A 13,862-nucleotide genomic window follows, 5' to 3' on the forward strand; every position below is an offset into this window, starting at 1 on the left:
TTTAATATTTTATTACTGTATAGGGGTTGGAATTACAATTGGACCAAAACATTGTTACATACATATTTGCTACCACTGTGTACAAAATGGGCTTATCATCAAGCACACGCTGCCTATCATCAAGTATACACTTGTCATCAAGCATTGGCTGCTTATCATTAAAGATGGGCTTATCATCCAGCATACACTTGTCATCAAGCTTTTGGCTGCTTATCATCAAGCACTGGCTTATCATTAAAAATGGGCTGCTCATCAAGCATTGGCTTGTCATCCAGTATGGGCTGCTCATCATCAAACATGGGCTTATCAACAAGCATGGGCTTATCATTAAAGATGGGCTTATCATCAAGCATACACTTGTCATCAAGCATCTGGCTGCTTATCATCAAACACTGGCTTATCATTAAAAATGGGCTACTCATCAAGCACTGGCTTGTCATCCAGTATGGGCTGCTTATCATCAAACATGGGCGGCTTATCATCAAGCACTGGCTTATCATTAAAAATGGGCTGCTCATCAAGCATTGTTTTGTCATCCAATATGGGATGCTCATCATCAAACATAGGCTTATCAACAAGCATGGGCTTATCATTAAAGATGGGCTTATCATCAAGTATACACTTATAATCAAGCATCTGGCAGCTTATCATCAAGCATGGGCTCATCATTAAAAATAGGTTTATCATCCAGTATGGGCTTCTCATCATCAAACATGGGCTCATAGACAAGTATGTCTTTATCATCAAGCATGGGCTGCTTATCATCAGACATGGCTTATACTCAAATGTGGGCTTATCATTAAGCATGGTGTTATCATCAAGTATGGGCTTATCACTGGATATTTATGGTACATTATCACCATTAAACTCCAATCATCAACCTACATGTGAATTTGCGATCACATTTTATCTAAGCATAACAGAAGAAATGCTACACTCAAAAGTAATCACCATGATTTCCATATACAGTTATCTTTCATCCATGAAGATCACCAATTTGTTTGTCTGTTTATTGTTGTTGTTGATCCCAATACATACCTGTTGTGTGCTTTCAACCACAAGGGCAAGACCAAACTTTGACTCTCTAACTTTAACAGATTTCTGAAATAAAAATAAACTAAAAAGTATTCTCCACCCACTAAGAATATCAAATGTTATATATCCATGGTTCTAAAAAAAATTACCTGAACACATAAAGTCACAGGGAATTGGAAAATGTACCTGCTATCAGACTTTCTAGACCTGGCATTTTCAAACAGCAACATGAGTCTAAGCAATAAAACTTCAACTGTTGATAAACAGTTTAAACATTTACCTTATGCTGCTAGAACTGAGATATATCATAATCCAAACAGTAAACCAGCTGACAAGCATGTTGTATAAAAATTCTTGTCAACTTCAGCCAAACCAAATAATGTTGATAAGTTTTGTTACTATCCAGCATACAATATGTGGATTTATTTTTTAGATAATCCCAGCTTCAAATACAAATAATGGTGAGTACAGGTCAATTGCATGTGATATTATTTTCTCTAAATGCAATACTTATTTGGATATTTGATTTTAATATATTTTCTCTGCATCAAAACCCTGAGCAACCAGAATTAATGAAAATCAAGTAAGAAAAATAGTGCCAACCTGTTAATTTTATATTTGCAATGATCAGCAAATGTATCTTGGTAAAAATATAATTCTGCTTGAAAGAACAGGAATATTATGATAATTGATTCGTCATTGGATTTATCTTTTTTATTTCATTGAGATGTGATAAAAAAACATTACTCAAACTAATTTAATAAATTTAGCAAGTTTTATTGACAAAGCAAATACAGAACTCACCATCTGAAGATACGGTATACTGACATTGAATGATTCATTAATATTGGCATGCCAAACCAGGCGGACATTGGTGATGTAAAAGGTTCCCAGATTGCCCTGAAACAGAAATTTATATTCTAAATATTTTAATGTCATTCAATTTTCTCAATGTTAAAATATGCTACATCTCTGCCACAATATTTTTATGGCAATTATCAACTTCATAGCTAATTATGAATATAATCCATTTTGGCTTGTTAAGGGAAGTGACTGTTGACATAAGATTAAGTGTCTGAATAAAATGAAAAGTAGAAATGTGACTTTAAAAAATGCACCTCCCCTGCTAAAATGATGCAAATGAAAGGCAAAGTTCAAAGTCAAAATGTCAAAAAATCTTGCTGAAAAATCAAACACAACCAAGGTTTTCTTAATGTAAAGATACCAAATTTGGTTTCTATTAATTTTTGACTGTGTGAAGAATAAAAACTTGTAATTATACTGCTAAAATCTAATGAATCAACAAGTACTGTTAATTCTACTGATTCTTTACCATATCTGATTCAATTCCAGTCCCACCATCCAAATCACTTCCTCATCTGACATTTTAAGTTACTTAGTTTTTTTTTAAACCAGAAAAGAAAAAAAAATATATAATAATTTATTCATATTTAAATAAAGGATTTCTGAATTACCTGGTCACTTGATAGATTCCAGACTCCATTTACTTTATTGTAGACCTGTTCCTGAGGCAGAAGGCGGAGTGTTTTATTTTGAATCAAGGCACCTCTAAGCTTCAAATCTCGATACAACTTGGATGTTTCATAAGCTCTGGATGCAAAATGAAAGGATGTAAAGAACATCGGACACAATATTATCATCCTCCAAAAAGTTTTCCAAGTTGGTTCCTTATAATTCTGTAATGGCCATATCTCATAACTGACCTCTAATGGACTTTTTAACCATGTAACTACTAACTTTGCACCAATTACATGATAATCTGGTCACTAGCTAATAACAACACCCAAAAAAACTATGACAAGACTCTGGACAAAAAGAATGGATTGTCTGAACTAATAAGAAGTCATATCAGTATATTAAAACACAAGCACTTGTTATATTAAACTATTTCTACAGCCTTAAAAACTTTTGGTTTTGTCAAGATTTCATGTAAGCACGCATCAATTAACTAAATAACAATTAAATAAATATCGATGGTACATGTACATGTAATTCTCCAGAAATCTGAGCAAGAGATTATAAGAAGCCCAGGGGGTACAGAAATATGAATTTTTTTCAGCATGATCTCCAGACGTTATTATTAGCCATCTGAATGCATAACAATAGAATTAATAAAATTTGGACCAGTTTACATGATGTCAGTAATAATAATAATAATATTAATAATAACAAAACAATAAAAAACAATTGTATTTTAAGGTTAGATGGCAAAGACCATTGTAAGAAGATATTATATGATATCACACACTATGCATCTGGGAACTGATTACAGGTAAAAAATAATGCCAATCAAGCATTTTAACTGCAAGTGGCAAAAACAAATGTTTGCTATTTAAAAACACCTATAAACTAAATGATGGACGTTCTATAAAGTGCTAGCAGAGCTAAAGTAATTTACTGCTGCCAAACTCGAATGCGAGATTACGTGTAAACATGTATGGGGAAAGGGGAAAGCTCCCATCCATGACGAGAATTACTGCCAAATATTCATTACCCTGAAGATGATCATTTTGTGTGTAATGTTCATGATGTTAATAATAGTATTAATACCATCAGCAATCTATCAAGAACATTTTGATGGACTATAAACCTTTCCCTGTGATGTGCTCCTTCATGCCAATATACAGTCATCAATTTTCGTAATGTGTAAGTTGCTATTTTGGTTTATTTCAATCAGTATAACAGCTAAGAAAGTTAAAGTTCTGGTTTAATATATCTCTTCAAAGATTCTATTGATCTATTTAAACTATCTAGATCAACATTTCACAATTTCCACTCTATCTGCCTTCTACTCCGACATTTTACACTGGGTCTCGATATTAAAATTCTTTTTCTTAATATACTATAAAACAAGCTTAAGAAAAGCATTATTCGCAGATGGTTTACATTTTACCATGTCTTCATATGGTGCCAAAAACATCTGTGTCTAACTATTGCTTCGTTGTTGACATACCAGACTTTGTGCTTGACTGCAAATTTACGAACTGTTATACCAGATTTTGTGCCTGTCTGCTTATATAGCAACTGAGGTAGTAGATTTTGCGACTGTCTGTATATAGCAGTTAAGATACCAGAGTTGTGCCTGTCTGCACATATAATAGTTGAGATACCAAATTCAGTGCCTGTCTGCATATATACCAGGTGATATATCAGATTCAGTGCCTGTCTGCATATATACCTGTTGATATACCAGATTTTTGCCTGTCTGCATGTATATCAACTGATATAACAGATTTTGTGCCTGTCTGCATATATACCAGTTGATATAACAGTTTTTGTGCCTGTCTGCATACACTATCATTAATATAACAAATTTTGTGCCTCTCGGCCATTTGATATAACAGGAATTCCATGCAGGAGAAAATTCTGGCTGAGAGAAAAGAATTTCATGATGTACAAGTAAAAAGGCAGGAAGGCCCTACTTGACATGTTATTCCTTTGAGAATGTGTTAACATTGTAAATATAAACATGGACTATGACAGCTTCACACAGAATTTTTGTAATGCTGTGTTTTTTATTAATTGAGTTAAAAACATAACTTGCCATGAGAAAATGCATTTATCCCATAATGCTTGGTTCTTAAAAAGTATTATGGTTAACAAAACTAGGTACGTTAACCCTCTATATCTGGGGTGGGCAAAATACAGACCATGGGCCACATCCAGCCTGTAATATGTTTTTCTCTATATATATCATAGGGTGTGGCTTTAAAAATAACTTATCCATCACATGCCCTGAAGGAAATTATCTATAAGAACTCTATACAGACCCTCAAAATCTATTTACAATTATCTTCCATAGTGAATTCTGTGTGTGAAACTTTTTATGATTGATTTCCTTGCAGTATGCAACTTCTGCTAGCTTTTTTCCAGGCCTCAAGATTACAAAATGTCAGACTTAAATAAAAATTCTGATGTCTGATAGGCTGGAATAAAATCAATGACCAATCAGAATGGCTAATAATCACTGACAGTTCAGAATGGCAATGCTAATTTACTAACCAATCAGAATGGTATATTAAATCACTGACCAATCATACTTTAAAATTTTTAGTTAAGTTGGAATCTAGTATGATAAGCTTTATCTTAGGACCTGGCCCCATTGTCACTAAAATTCTCAAAATCTTTTCTCATGTTTAGATTTTAACATTAAACTGCATATGAAACTTAAGACAATATCAATATCAAATTTCAAGATATCCTCAAAAATCAGGCAAGACTTCTTTAGAGCAAGATTAAATTGCAGTAGTTTAATCCCTTATGCCTGCTGAATATTTTGTGAAGGAAAAATAAATCTTAGAAAACAATTTGAGGAATAAGTTTGAGATGTTTATTGATACTGACATTGGGGCCAGGTCACCAAAAAACAACCGGTCTCATGAAGCTGTTGATTGAATATCATGAGTTCACCACAGTCTGTTTGTATTATTCAAGTAAGCCTTATGCTGCTAAGTACCTACCTGTGAACTGATATAACTGTTGTGAAGAGTCTAGGAGAACCTGGGATCTGGAAAGACATAAAACAAGGCACATGAGTGCAGAATGGGATGCTGCCGATTTACATTATTGATTTAGGAAAACCTCCTGATTTATTTGTTTTCAACAACTGAATTAGGGGCACTATTTTGTCTTCTTTTATTAATAACAAAAGGAACAAAGATTCATACTGGGTAAGTAACAGGTTTTCATGTTTCTGTTAATAAAGAACAACAGAATCTCAGTTATTAAAATTTTTATTATCCGAATAGTCAGTATTCTCTGAACCATTCATCTGTTCCCATCTAAATTTGTTCTTTGTTGATATTTTTTGCATCTATTATTTGAATACCGATTATGTGAGTATACCTCCTTAATTAAAGCAATTTAGTTGTCTGAAATCCTATAATCCTATTGAAATGGCAATGCATTAACCAAAGTGTGAAAACCATCATGTTTAATTTCTTGAATCATGACATCTGTTGATCCAAACTGCATCTATTAATTAATCAAAAAGCAGGTTATATTTATTGTTTGCCACTAATACAATAATTGTCTCACCTTCTGATAGCCCAGTTATTAATTTCATTAATGGCAGCAATTTTATCTAAAGAAGGTTTGATAAAAGAAAGTCAGGAAATTGTATGAAACCTTTGAAAGCTAAATTTGACTATACATGTACTTTTTAAGGAATTCACTTTGCTCACTACACTGTATCTGAATCGCCAAGACACAGAAACTGGAAAAGTTACAAAGCAGAAGAGGGACCAATGAAAAAGCTTCCTAAAAGTAGCAAAGATGCAAACTACAAGATCAAATGAAATGAAATTTTGTTTTATTTCAGTAGAATATATATGTATCAAAAGAACAGATTTCATATTCTGAGATATGTTAAAATTTCATCAACAAAATCATGAAGTCATAAAATAAACAGCATTGTTTAGAAAAAGAAATACTCTGAACCTGATGTACACTTGCACCTTCATGACCAAAGTAACCCAGTTTTCTTTTAGACCACAGGCTTCAGGTAATCAAGAGTTTAATGTGCTTTGATTTTACACTTTTTTCCAGGTATTTCACTCAAGATAGAAAGACATACACAATCAAATTTTCCATGAATTAGGTAAAATTCTTCATTTTATTTTGCCCACCATGGTTGAAGCTCTATACAGCAATGACTTTGGAATCCATGTGAACATCCATCCATCCATTCATCCACATCTTAAATTAACACAAAGGTTTGAATCTTTATGTTGTCAGTCAATCAAGCACAGATGGATAGAGAATCATGTCACTTAGTATGTGGATACAGCTTGATGTGTACAACACCAGTTTACCAAAAGCTTACAGACAGGCTTTCATGCAGGGAGTGGCCATATTCTTGTTTCAAAAAAAGTAAAGCAGTGTCCCTGAATTTCTTTTTGTGCACAGAAGTTCTGTCATGGAAATTATAACTGATACATTGATGTATGTTGTATCTGATACTGTACAGAAGACAGTACCAAGCACATTGTTCATGGCATTGTGCCAATGATATCAACAACAGTTTGTAACATAATCTACTCTGTACAGATGATGCAAAAAACAATCTCTTGTTTCTTCCAATACAAAAAGGATTGTATTTCATTGTAGCATATGAACATGGACAAAAGCAAATCAGCAGATTATAATATTTGATCCACAGATGTTGTTTTTACAGCTAGATATGGGGCCTAGTGATCTAATGTAGTTGCCTTTACTGATAACTTGCCATCACATCTCTGTCCATATGGGTTCAAAGGACTCAACATGGCACTGAACAAGTATCAAATTCAAGGCAGACTAGTTATAGATTATACAGAGAAAAACAACAATAGTGCTGCAAATTGTCCACTGGAGAAAAGAAAGCAGTGTTGCTTTTATGCACTTAAGGATACAGGTCATTTTTATCAAATTAGCAACTCTATTAAAGTGCTATTGTCAAATGCTCATCCTAGGATGGGAATTTTAAAAAAATTGTGATGAGTGAGTTTAAAGGAAAGTTTGAACCTAAACATGCATATATTGCAAACTGGTTGTTTTCATGTCTCCATCATTTATAATTGATGGATATTTATTTTGTTTTTGGACAGCAACCAGTTAACCATATCATTTAAACCATGAAACTGGTATGAAAAAGAGGGAATTCTGTTTTGCAGCTAAATATTTTTTAAGTCGAATAGCCTTGTACTCCATAATATTAGCACTATCACAGAACCAGTGGAAAAAGTTATGGTTGCAAACATCAAAGCAAAGTAAAACTTAGTTTTTACATTATTCCAATTATTTTAAAAGCATTATTTCTGAAACATCTATATTGTATATTTATTACATTGATCAATTAATAGAAAAAAATATTAGTGGACCAAAATTTTTAATACATTAAACAATTGCTATAATTTCATGTCCCAACATTTATAGGTCAAACAAAATTACTTTTGAAAATAATTATGGGTGTCGTAAAACTTACAGTGTCCCAAGATATACAGTCATTTCAGTAAGGTCAGATTTATACAAAAAAAATTATTGTATCTCGCTTGTAAGACAACTCTTACTCTGCATGAATATATTTTTTTTTTAGTTAATAAGGTCAATTTATAAGTAAGTATATAAGTATACTATAACAAAGTCTATGTCAGCTAGACACTATATTTGTGTTTGTCTATCTAATGAGAGATTGTGTACTATATGAATGTGTTCATGTGTGCTTGCATGTGTATGTGTATCATTTTCTCCTACACTACATTTATTGTCCCTAGATTATTTGAGACCGTAAGGTGATCATGGGATGGTTCTCCAACCCATTACAGGAACGATTAAAATATATATATATATATATATATATATATATATATATATATATATATATATATATATATATATATATATAAACAGTTTAAGGAAAGATGGACAGAGGAAAACAGGAATAGATATATTCCCATGTATTACAAACCAGTGAGACAAAAAACCAAAATGATAGAGTTATCTACATCCCCCATCTTGCCTAAGAGACAAAATAGTTTGGTGAAGATTTCATAATTCTAAAGAAAGTTTGTATCAAAAACGTATGCAAAGAAGTGAGAGGCATCGTGAATTTTGCCTCTGATATGGTGTGAATGGTGGATGGATAATAAACAGGGAAACATACAAATACAAGTACCCTACAAAACATAACTATGAATTGTGAACAACAAAATGCAAATGTGCAACATTAGTTTATTATGTGTACCAAATTTTATAAAGACACTAGTCTAATATTTGCACTAAGATTCAGATATGATTTAAATGGTTTTGCAGTTTCTAACTTAAGCTCTGGAAAGAAAAAGTGAATGATAGATGGATGCATTAATAGATGGATAAAACATTAGAAATATTGAAATCAACAAATTAGGAATAGCAGAAGGTTTAGTTATAACACAAGTCTTATAGCTGTTCTAAATTTCATAGAGATATCTGAATGCCTTTGAAGTTTGGAAACATAAATATGAATAAGATGAAGCATTGCATTTTGTGTCAGGGTGAGTTATGATCCAAAATAACAAATTATATTTCTCACCTTCCACACCTTGAAAGCTGTAATTTTATTGGTGAATCAAAAGGTCCATAGAGAATGACATTGTATTGGTGAATCAAAAGATTCATAGAGAATGACATTGTATTGGTGAATCAAAAGGTCCAGGACATTGTATTGGTGAATCAAAAAGGTCCACAGAGAATGACATTGTATTGGTGAATCAAAAGGTCCATAGAGAATGACATTGTACTGGTGAATCAAAAGGTCCATAGAGAATGACACTGTATTGGTGAATCAAAAGGTCCATTGTATTGGTGAATCAAAAGGTCCATAGAGAATGACACTGTATTGGTGAATCAAAAGATCCATAGAGAATGACATTGTATTGGTGAATCAAAAGGTCCATAGAGAATGACATTGGTGAATCAAAAGGTCCATAGAGTATGACATTGTATTGGTGAATCAAAAAGGTCCATAGAGAATGACATTGTATTGGTGAATCACAAGGTCCATAGAGAATGACACTGTATTGGTGAATCAAAAGGTCCATAGAGAATGACACTGTATTGGTGAATCAAAAGGTCTAGAGTATGACATTGTATTGGTGAATCAAAAGGTCCATAGAGTATGACACTGTATTGGTGACTCTTATTATTGATAAGTAGATCTTGATTTTAATCTGACTGGACCAAGGTGATAAATAATAAATTGCTGAGAAGAACAGCCATAGAAAATAAACTCACACTGTTTTCTATACTTGCAAATGAAAATAATAATAAAATTGCTTGAAATCAATTATAAAAGATTTCAAATTCTTTATTAAAAAAAATCACTGTCCTTATGAAAGGTGTCAACTCACATAAGAAGGGATGCATTCAATTTATTATACTGATCCAATTAAATGTTATTCTGATAATGACTGATGACAAAAAGTCTGTACTGTTGTTTGTATGTCTAATCTCGAAGAGAGCAAAAAAATTCCATAAACTGGTTCTTACCAAATTGGTGAAGATGAATTCAAATCTTGTATTATTGCACTTTGTCAGAACATATAAAGCTTCCGTGTTTCCTCTTAATTTCTGGAAGATAAGCAATAGTCAATTAGAAATATTCAGATGAGTCCCATCCTTTTACATTTAAGAAATGCATTTGATTTTGACGAAGGACATATAATTAAAATTAGGATCCTTTATTTTCAAAAGCTGAAAAGAAATTTGTCCCGTAAGCCTTTATCAAAATGTTTGCTGTGAAACATGAAAAAAAAGTCATCTGCAAAGGTCTCAATAATCTTTCAATAATCTTTCAAACAATATTTTAGACCATTAATGTGATATTCTTGATATGGCATGTTTAGTGTTATACCAATGACCAATTACATTTCAAAAGCCATTGGTTTACTCCTACAACTATGTTGGTCAAATATAAAACTCCAATATTGCTTACATGTAAAACAACAATTGTCAAACAACTTTCAGATCTAATAATGAGAGTACAAGTCAAATTCATTTAAAACCTTTCTAATAATTTAACTCTGTCTTGCTAAAAAATAATTCACAAGTGAATTAATCACTAGTGTATTAGTGCTCACTAGACTGCTGTCATAGCTATGTTCTATGTATTGTGTTGTGATAAAAAAAACACAAACGTCGAAAATTCTGTGCAACTAGTTTCGCATTTAATGTATGCTTCTTCAGGCATGAAATGTTTTGAAAGTAACGGATGACGTCTTTTATTTCAAAACAACAATAACATCATTACGTAACATCATAAATGATATGCATCATCATAACAATTATATATGACACGATCTAAAAGATACACGAGTCTCTAATGAAACTTGAATTAGTAAAATAATAAAATAAAATAGAGACGAACAGTCATACATAAAATTATATTGATATAAAGGATATACAATATATCAATTTAAATTATACAATTTTATATAGTGCATTAGCATTAAGTCCATTAGGATACAGAGTATCTAACTTATGAATCCAATAAGTTTCTTTTATGAGTCTATTCATGTCACCATACACAATATCTATTAGCATGAAAGAAAAATCAAGTTATTCTACATATTGGTGGATATTAGTTTCCTTGATATGAATATCTGCAGAGATATTGTTATCAATATTTGCAATGGGTAGTCCTATGGCTCCTTCATACGCTTCCCTTTCCATAGGTAAATTAGAAAAAGATTTTCTTCAAAATGAAAAATTTAATCCATCTGTTTGGTTCAGATTTTTAGATGACATATTTATGATCTGGAACCATTTAAATGAAGAACTGAACAAATTTATTGATCGCCTAAATCATTTTCATCTGACAATTAAATTTACTTATACTGCATCAAGTATGCATGTTTCATTTTTAGATGTAAATGTAATAAAAAATAGTGATAACACTATTTCTACAAGTATTCATTTCAAGGAAACTAATATCCACCAACATGTAGAATAACTTGATTTTTCTTTAATGCCAATATATATTGTGCACGGTGACATGAATAGACTCATAAAAGAAACTTTTTGGATTCATAAGTTAGATACTCTGTACATGTATCCTAATGGACTTAATGCTAATGCACTGTATAAAATTGTATAATTTAAATTGATATAATGTATATCCTTTATAACAATATAATTATATGTATGACTTTTTGTCTCTATTTTATTTTATTATGTATTGTGTTGGGAATAAAATAAAGTGTGGATGGGACTTATTTATATGCATCAATTATATCAATGGCAGAACTTTCATCTTATGACTATGACATCATGCTGAAATGTTATGCCTTGCAAAACATGGCTTGCAAATGCACTCTGCATTCCTTACAGTGCACCCTGTTGCCTTCAAAGTGAACCCAGTTGGCTTGATAACAAGCCTACTCCATTTAAAGTTTAATTTTAAAACTTAAAGTTATTTTCTTTAAACAAATAAATACTTTTGCCGTTTTCCTTGAGTCTGATTTAATGTCAATTTGATCACTTAGCTCATCAAAATCAAATATTCGAGATATCACCATTTTTATTTCTGCTTTGTAACTGTATGCTGACTGGTTCTTTTCTTTACTACACTAATCACTCCAAAAAATACCCAGGAATTTATAGATTAGACACCTCATAACCAGCCAACCTACTTATATAACAAAGCTACATTGGATTTTCATCTACTAAATGATAAAATTAAAGTTTTCTCTATAAACATATTTTGATAGTCATTTGTTTAAAGTAAGTAATAACTATTGTTTAATTGGGTGTTAACTGTATTTTAGAAATTGCTAGAGAGGATGAAACAAGGTGGAGTGACCAAAATGAATCATGATGGAGTGACAAAAAAACTTTTCTTATCTCTGGATGTTTTAAAGTTGTGAAAGTCTTTAAGCAAAGCTGTCATCCAACTTCTGCTTACATTCACTGCACAACAACATATTGACATTACAAATGATCATCCACCTGTGCAACCAACTGATGTCAATTATTCATTATAAATTTCAACAGTCTGTATGGCACAACACTTACATCAGCAACAAAAACATAACATGGACATTTTCCATTTTTTTCTACACTTACCGACTGGGCTGTTTGGCTGATGTGCCAATGACATATAACATGGACATTTTAAAAATGTTCTACACTTACTGACTGGGCTGTTTTGGCTGATGTGCCAGTGACACATAACATGGACATTTTACATTTCTTCTCCACTTACCGACTGGGCTGTTTGGCTGATGTGCTGATGACACATAATATGGAAATTTTACATTTATTCTCCACTTACCAACTGGGCTGTTTGGCTGATGTGCCGATGACACATAACATGGAAATTTTACATTTTTTCTACACTTACAGACTGGGCTATTTTGGCTGATGTGCCAATGACACATAACATGGAAATTTTAAAATTTTTCAACACTTACCGACTGGGCTGTTTGGCTGATGTGCCGATGACACATAACATGGAAATTTTACATTTTTTCTACAGTTATCGACTGGGCTGTTTTGAATGATAAACTAATCATACATAATGTGGACATTTTACATGTATTCCAGACATGTCAACCCTTATGATGTTCCTTAACTTTTACAGAAATGATGCTTAAAATGTGGACTTAAGGAATAAAAGTACAAATATTAGAAATACAATTGTTTGTGGTAAAAACCATATACTAAAAACTTTTACAACCATTGGAAAAAAACTGACTGTCTTACAGAGAAGGTATTGTTAGGGTTAGCTGGTCTGGTATTCTACACTTACTAACTGAGCTGTTTTGGTTGATATGCTGAGAACACATAATGGAAACATTTTACACTTATTCTACACTTACCGACTGGGCTGTTTTGGTTGATATGATGATGATACATAGCGCGGATGTTTTATACTTCTACAATTACCAACACACCGCTCTGGTGGCCTAAGTGGTTTGAGCATCCACTTCATGTGCCAGATGTCATTTGTTTGAACCCCCGCTGAGTCATACCAAAGACTTATAAAAATGGTATTAGCAGCTGTCTCACTTTGTGCTCAGCATTATGAGGTTAGTGTTAGGACTGGTCTTCCTGGTATTAGGATAATGTGACTGGGTGGGACATCATGTTATATGTCTGCAACATGATGCCCCAGTACTAGACCTAACTATAAACTATCTCTATGCAGGCATCATAGCGATATGGCTGAAAAATTGTTAAAGCTACTTTAAAAATCCAAATCACACACACACACACTTACCGACTGGGCTGTTTTGGTTGATATGCTGATGACACAGTTGAAACCAATAGCTACAAAAGTGAATAAAAGT

At 32.4% G+C, this 13,862-nt stretch overlaps 1 protein-coding gene across 1 annotated transcript in view; it reads right to left on the bottom strand.

The window, feature by feature from the left end:
- Window positions 1-13,862, bottom strand: part of LOC149776593 (BBSome complex member BBS5-like) — a 55,743-nt gene that overhangs the window by 8,392 nt on the left and 33,489 nt on the right. Inside the window, exons 5-10 of the mRNA XM_089941067.1 lie at window positions 13,793-13,842; window positions 10,063-10,143; window positions 5,517-5,563; window positions 2,511-2,646; window positions 1,840-1,935; window positions 1,039-1,101 (exon numbers count right to left, since the gene is read on the bottom strand). Coding sequence (XP_089797193.1) covers window positions 1,039-1,101; window positions 1,840-1,935; window positions 2,511-2,646; window positions 5,517-5,563; window positions 10,063-10,143; window positions 13,793-13,842 — 473 coding nt within the window. The remainder of the gene's footprint in view (window positions 1-1,038; window positions 1,102-1,839; window positions 1,936-2,510; window positions 2,647-5,516; window positions 5,564-10,062; window positions 10,144-13,792; window positions 13,843-13,862) is intronic.

This window comes from Sinohyriopsis cumingii, chromosome 18 (assembly GCF_028554795.1).
Source record: "Sinohyriopsis cumingii isolate HCF-2022 chromosome 18, ASM2855479v2, whole genome shotgun sequence".
In the NCBI taxonomy this organism is placed as follows: Eukaryota; Metazoa; Mollusca; class Bivalvia; order Unionida; family Unionidae; genus Sinohyriopsis; species Sinohyriopsis cumingii.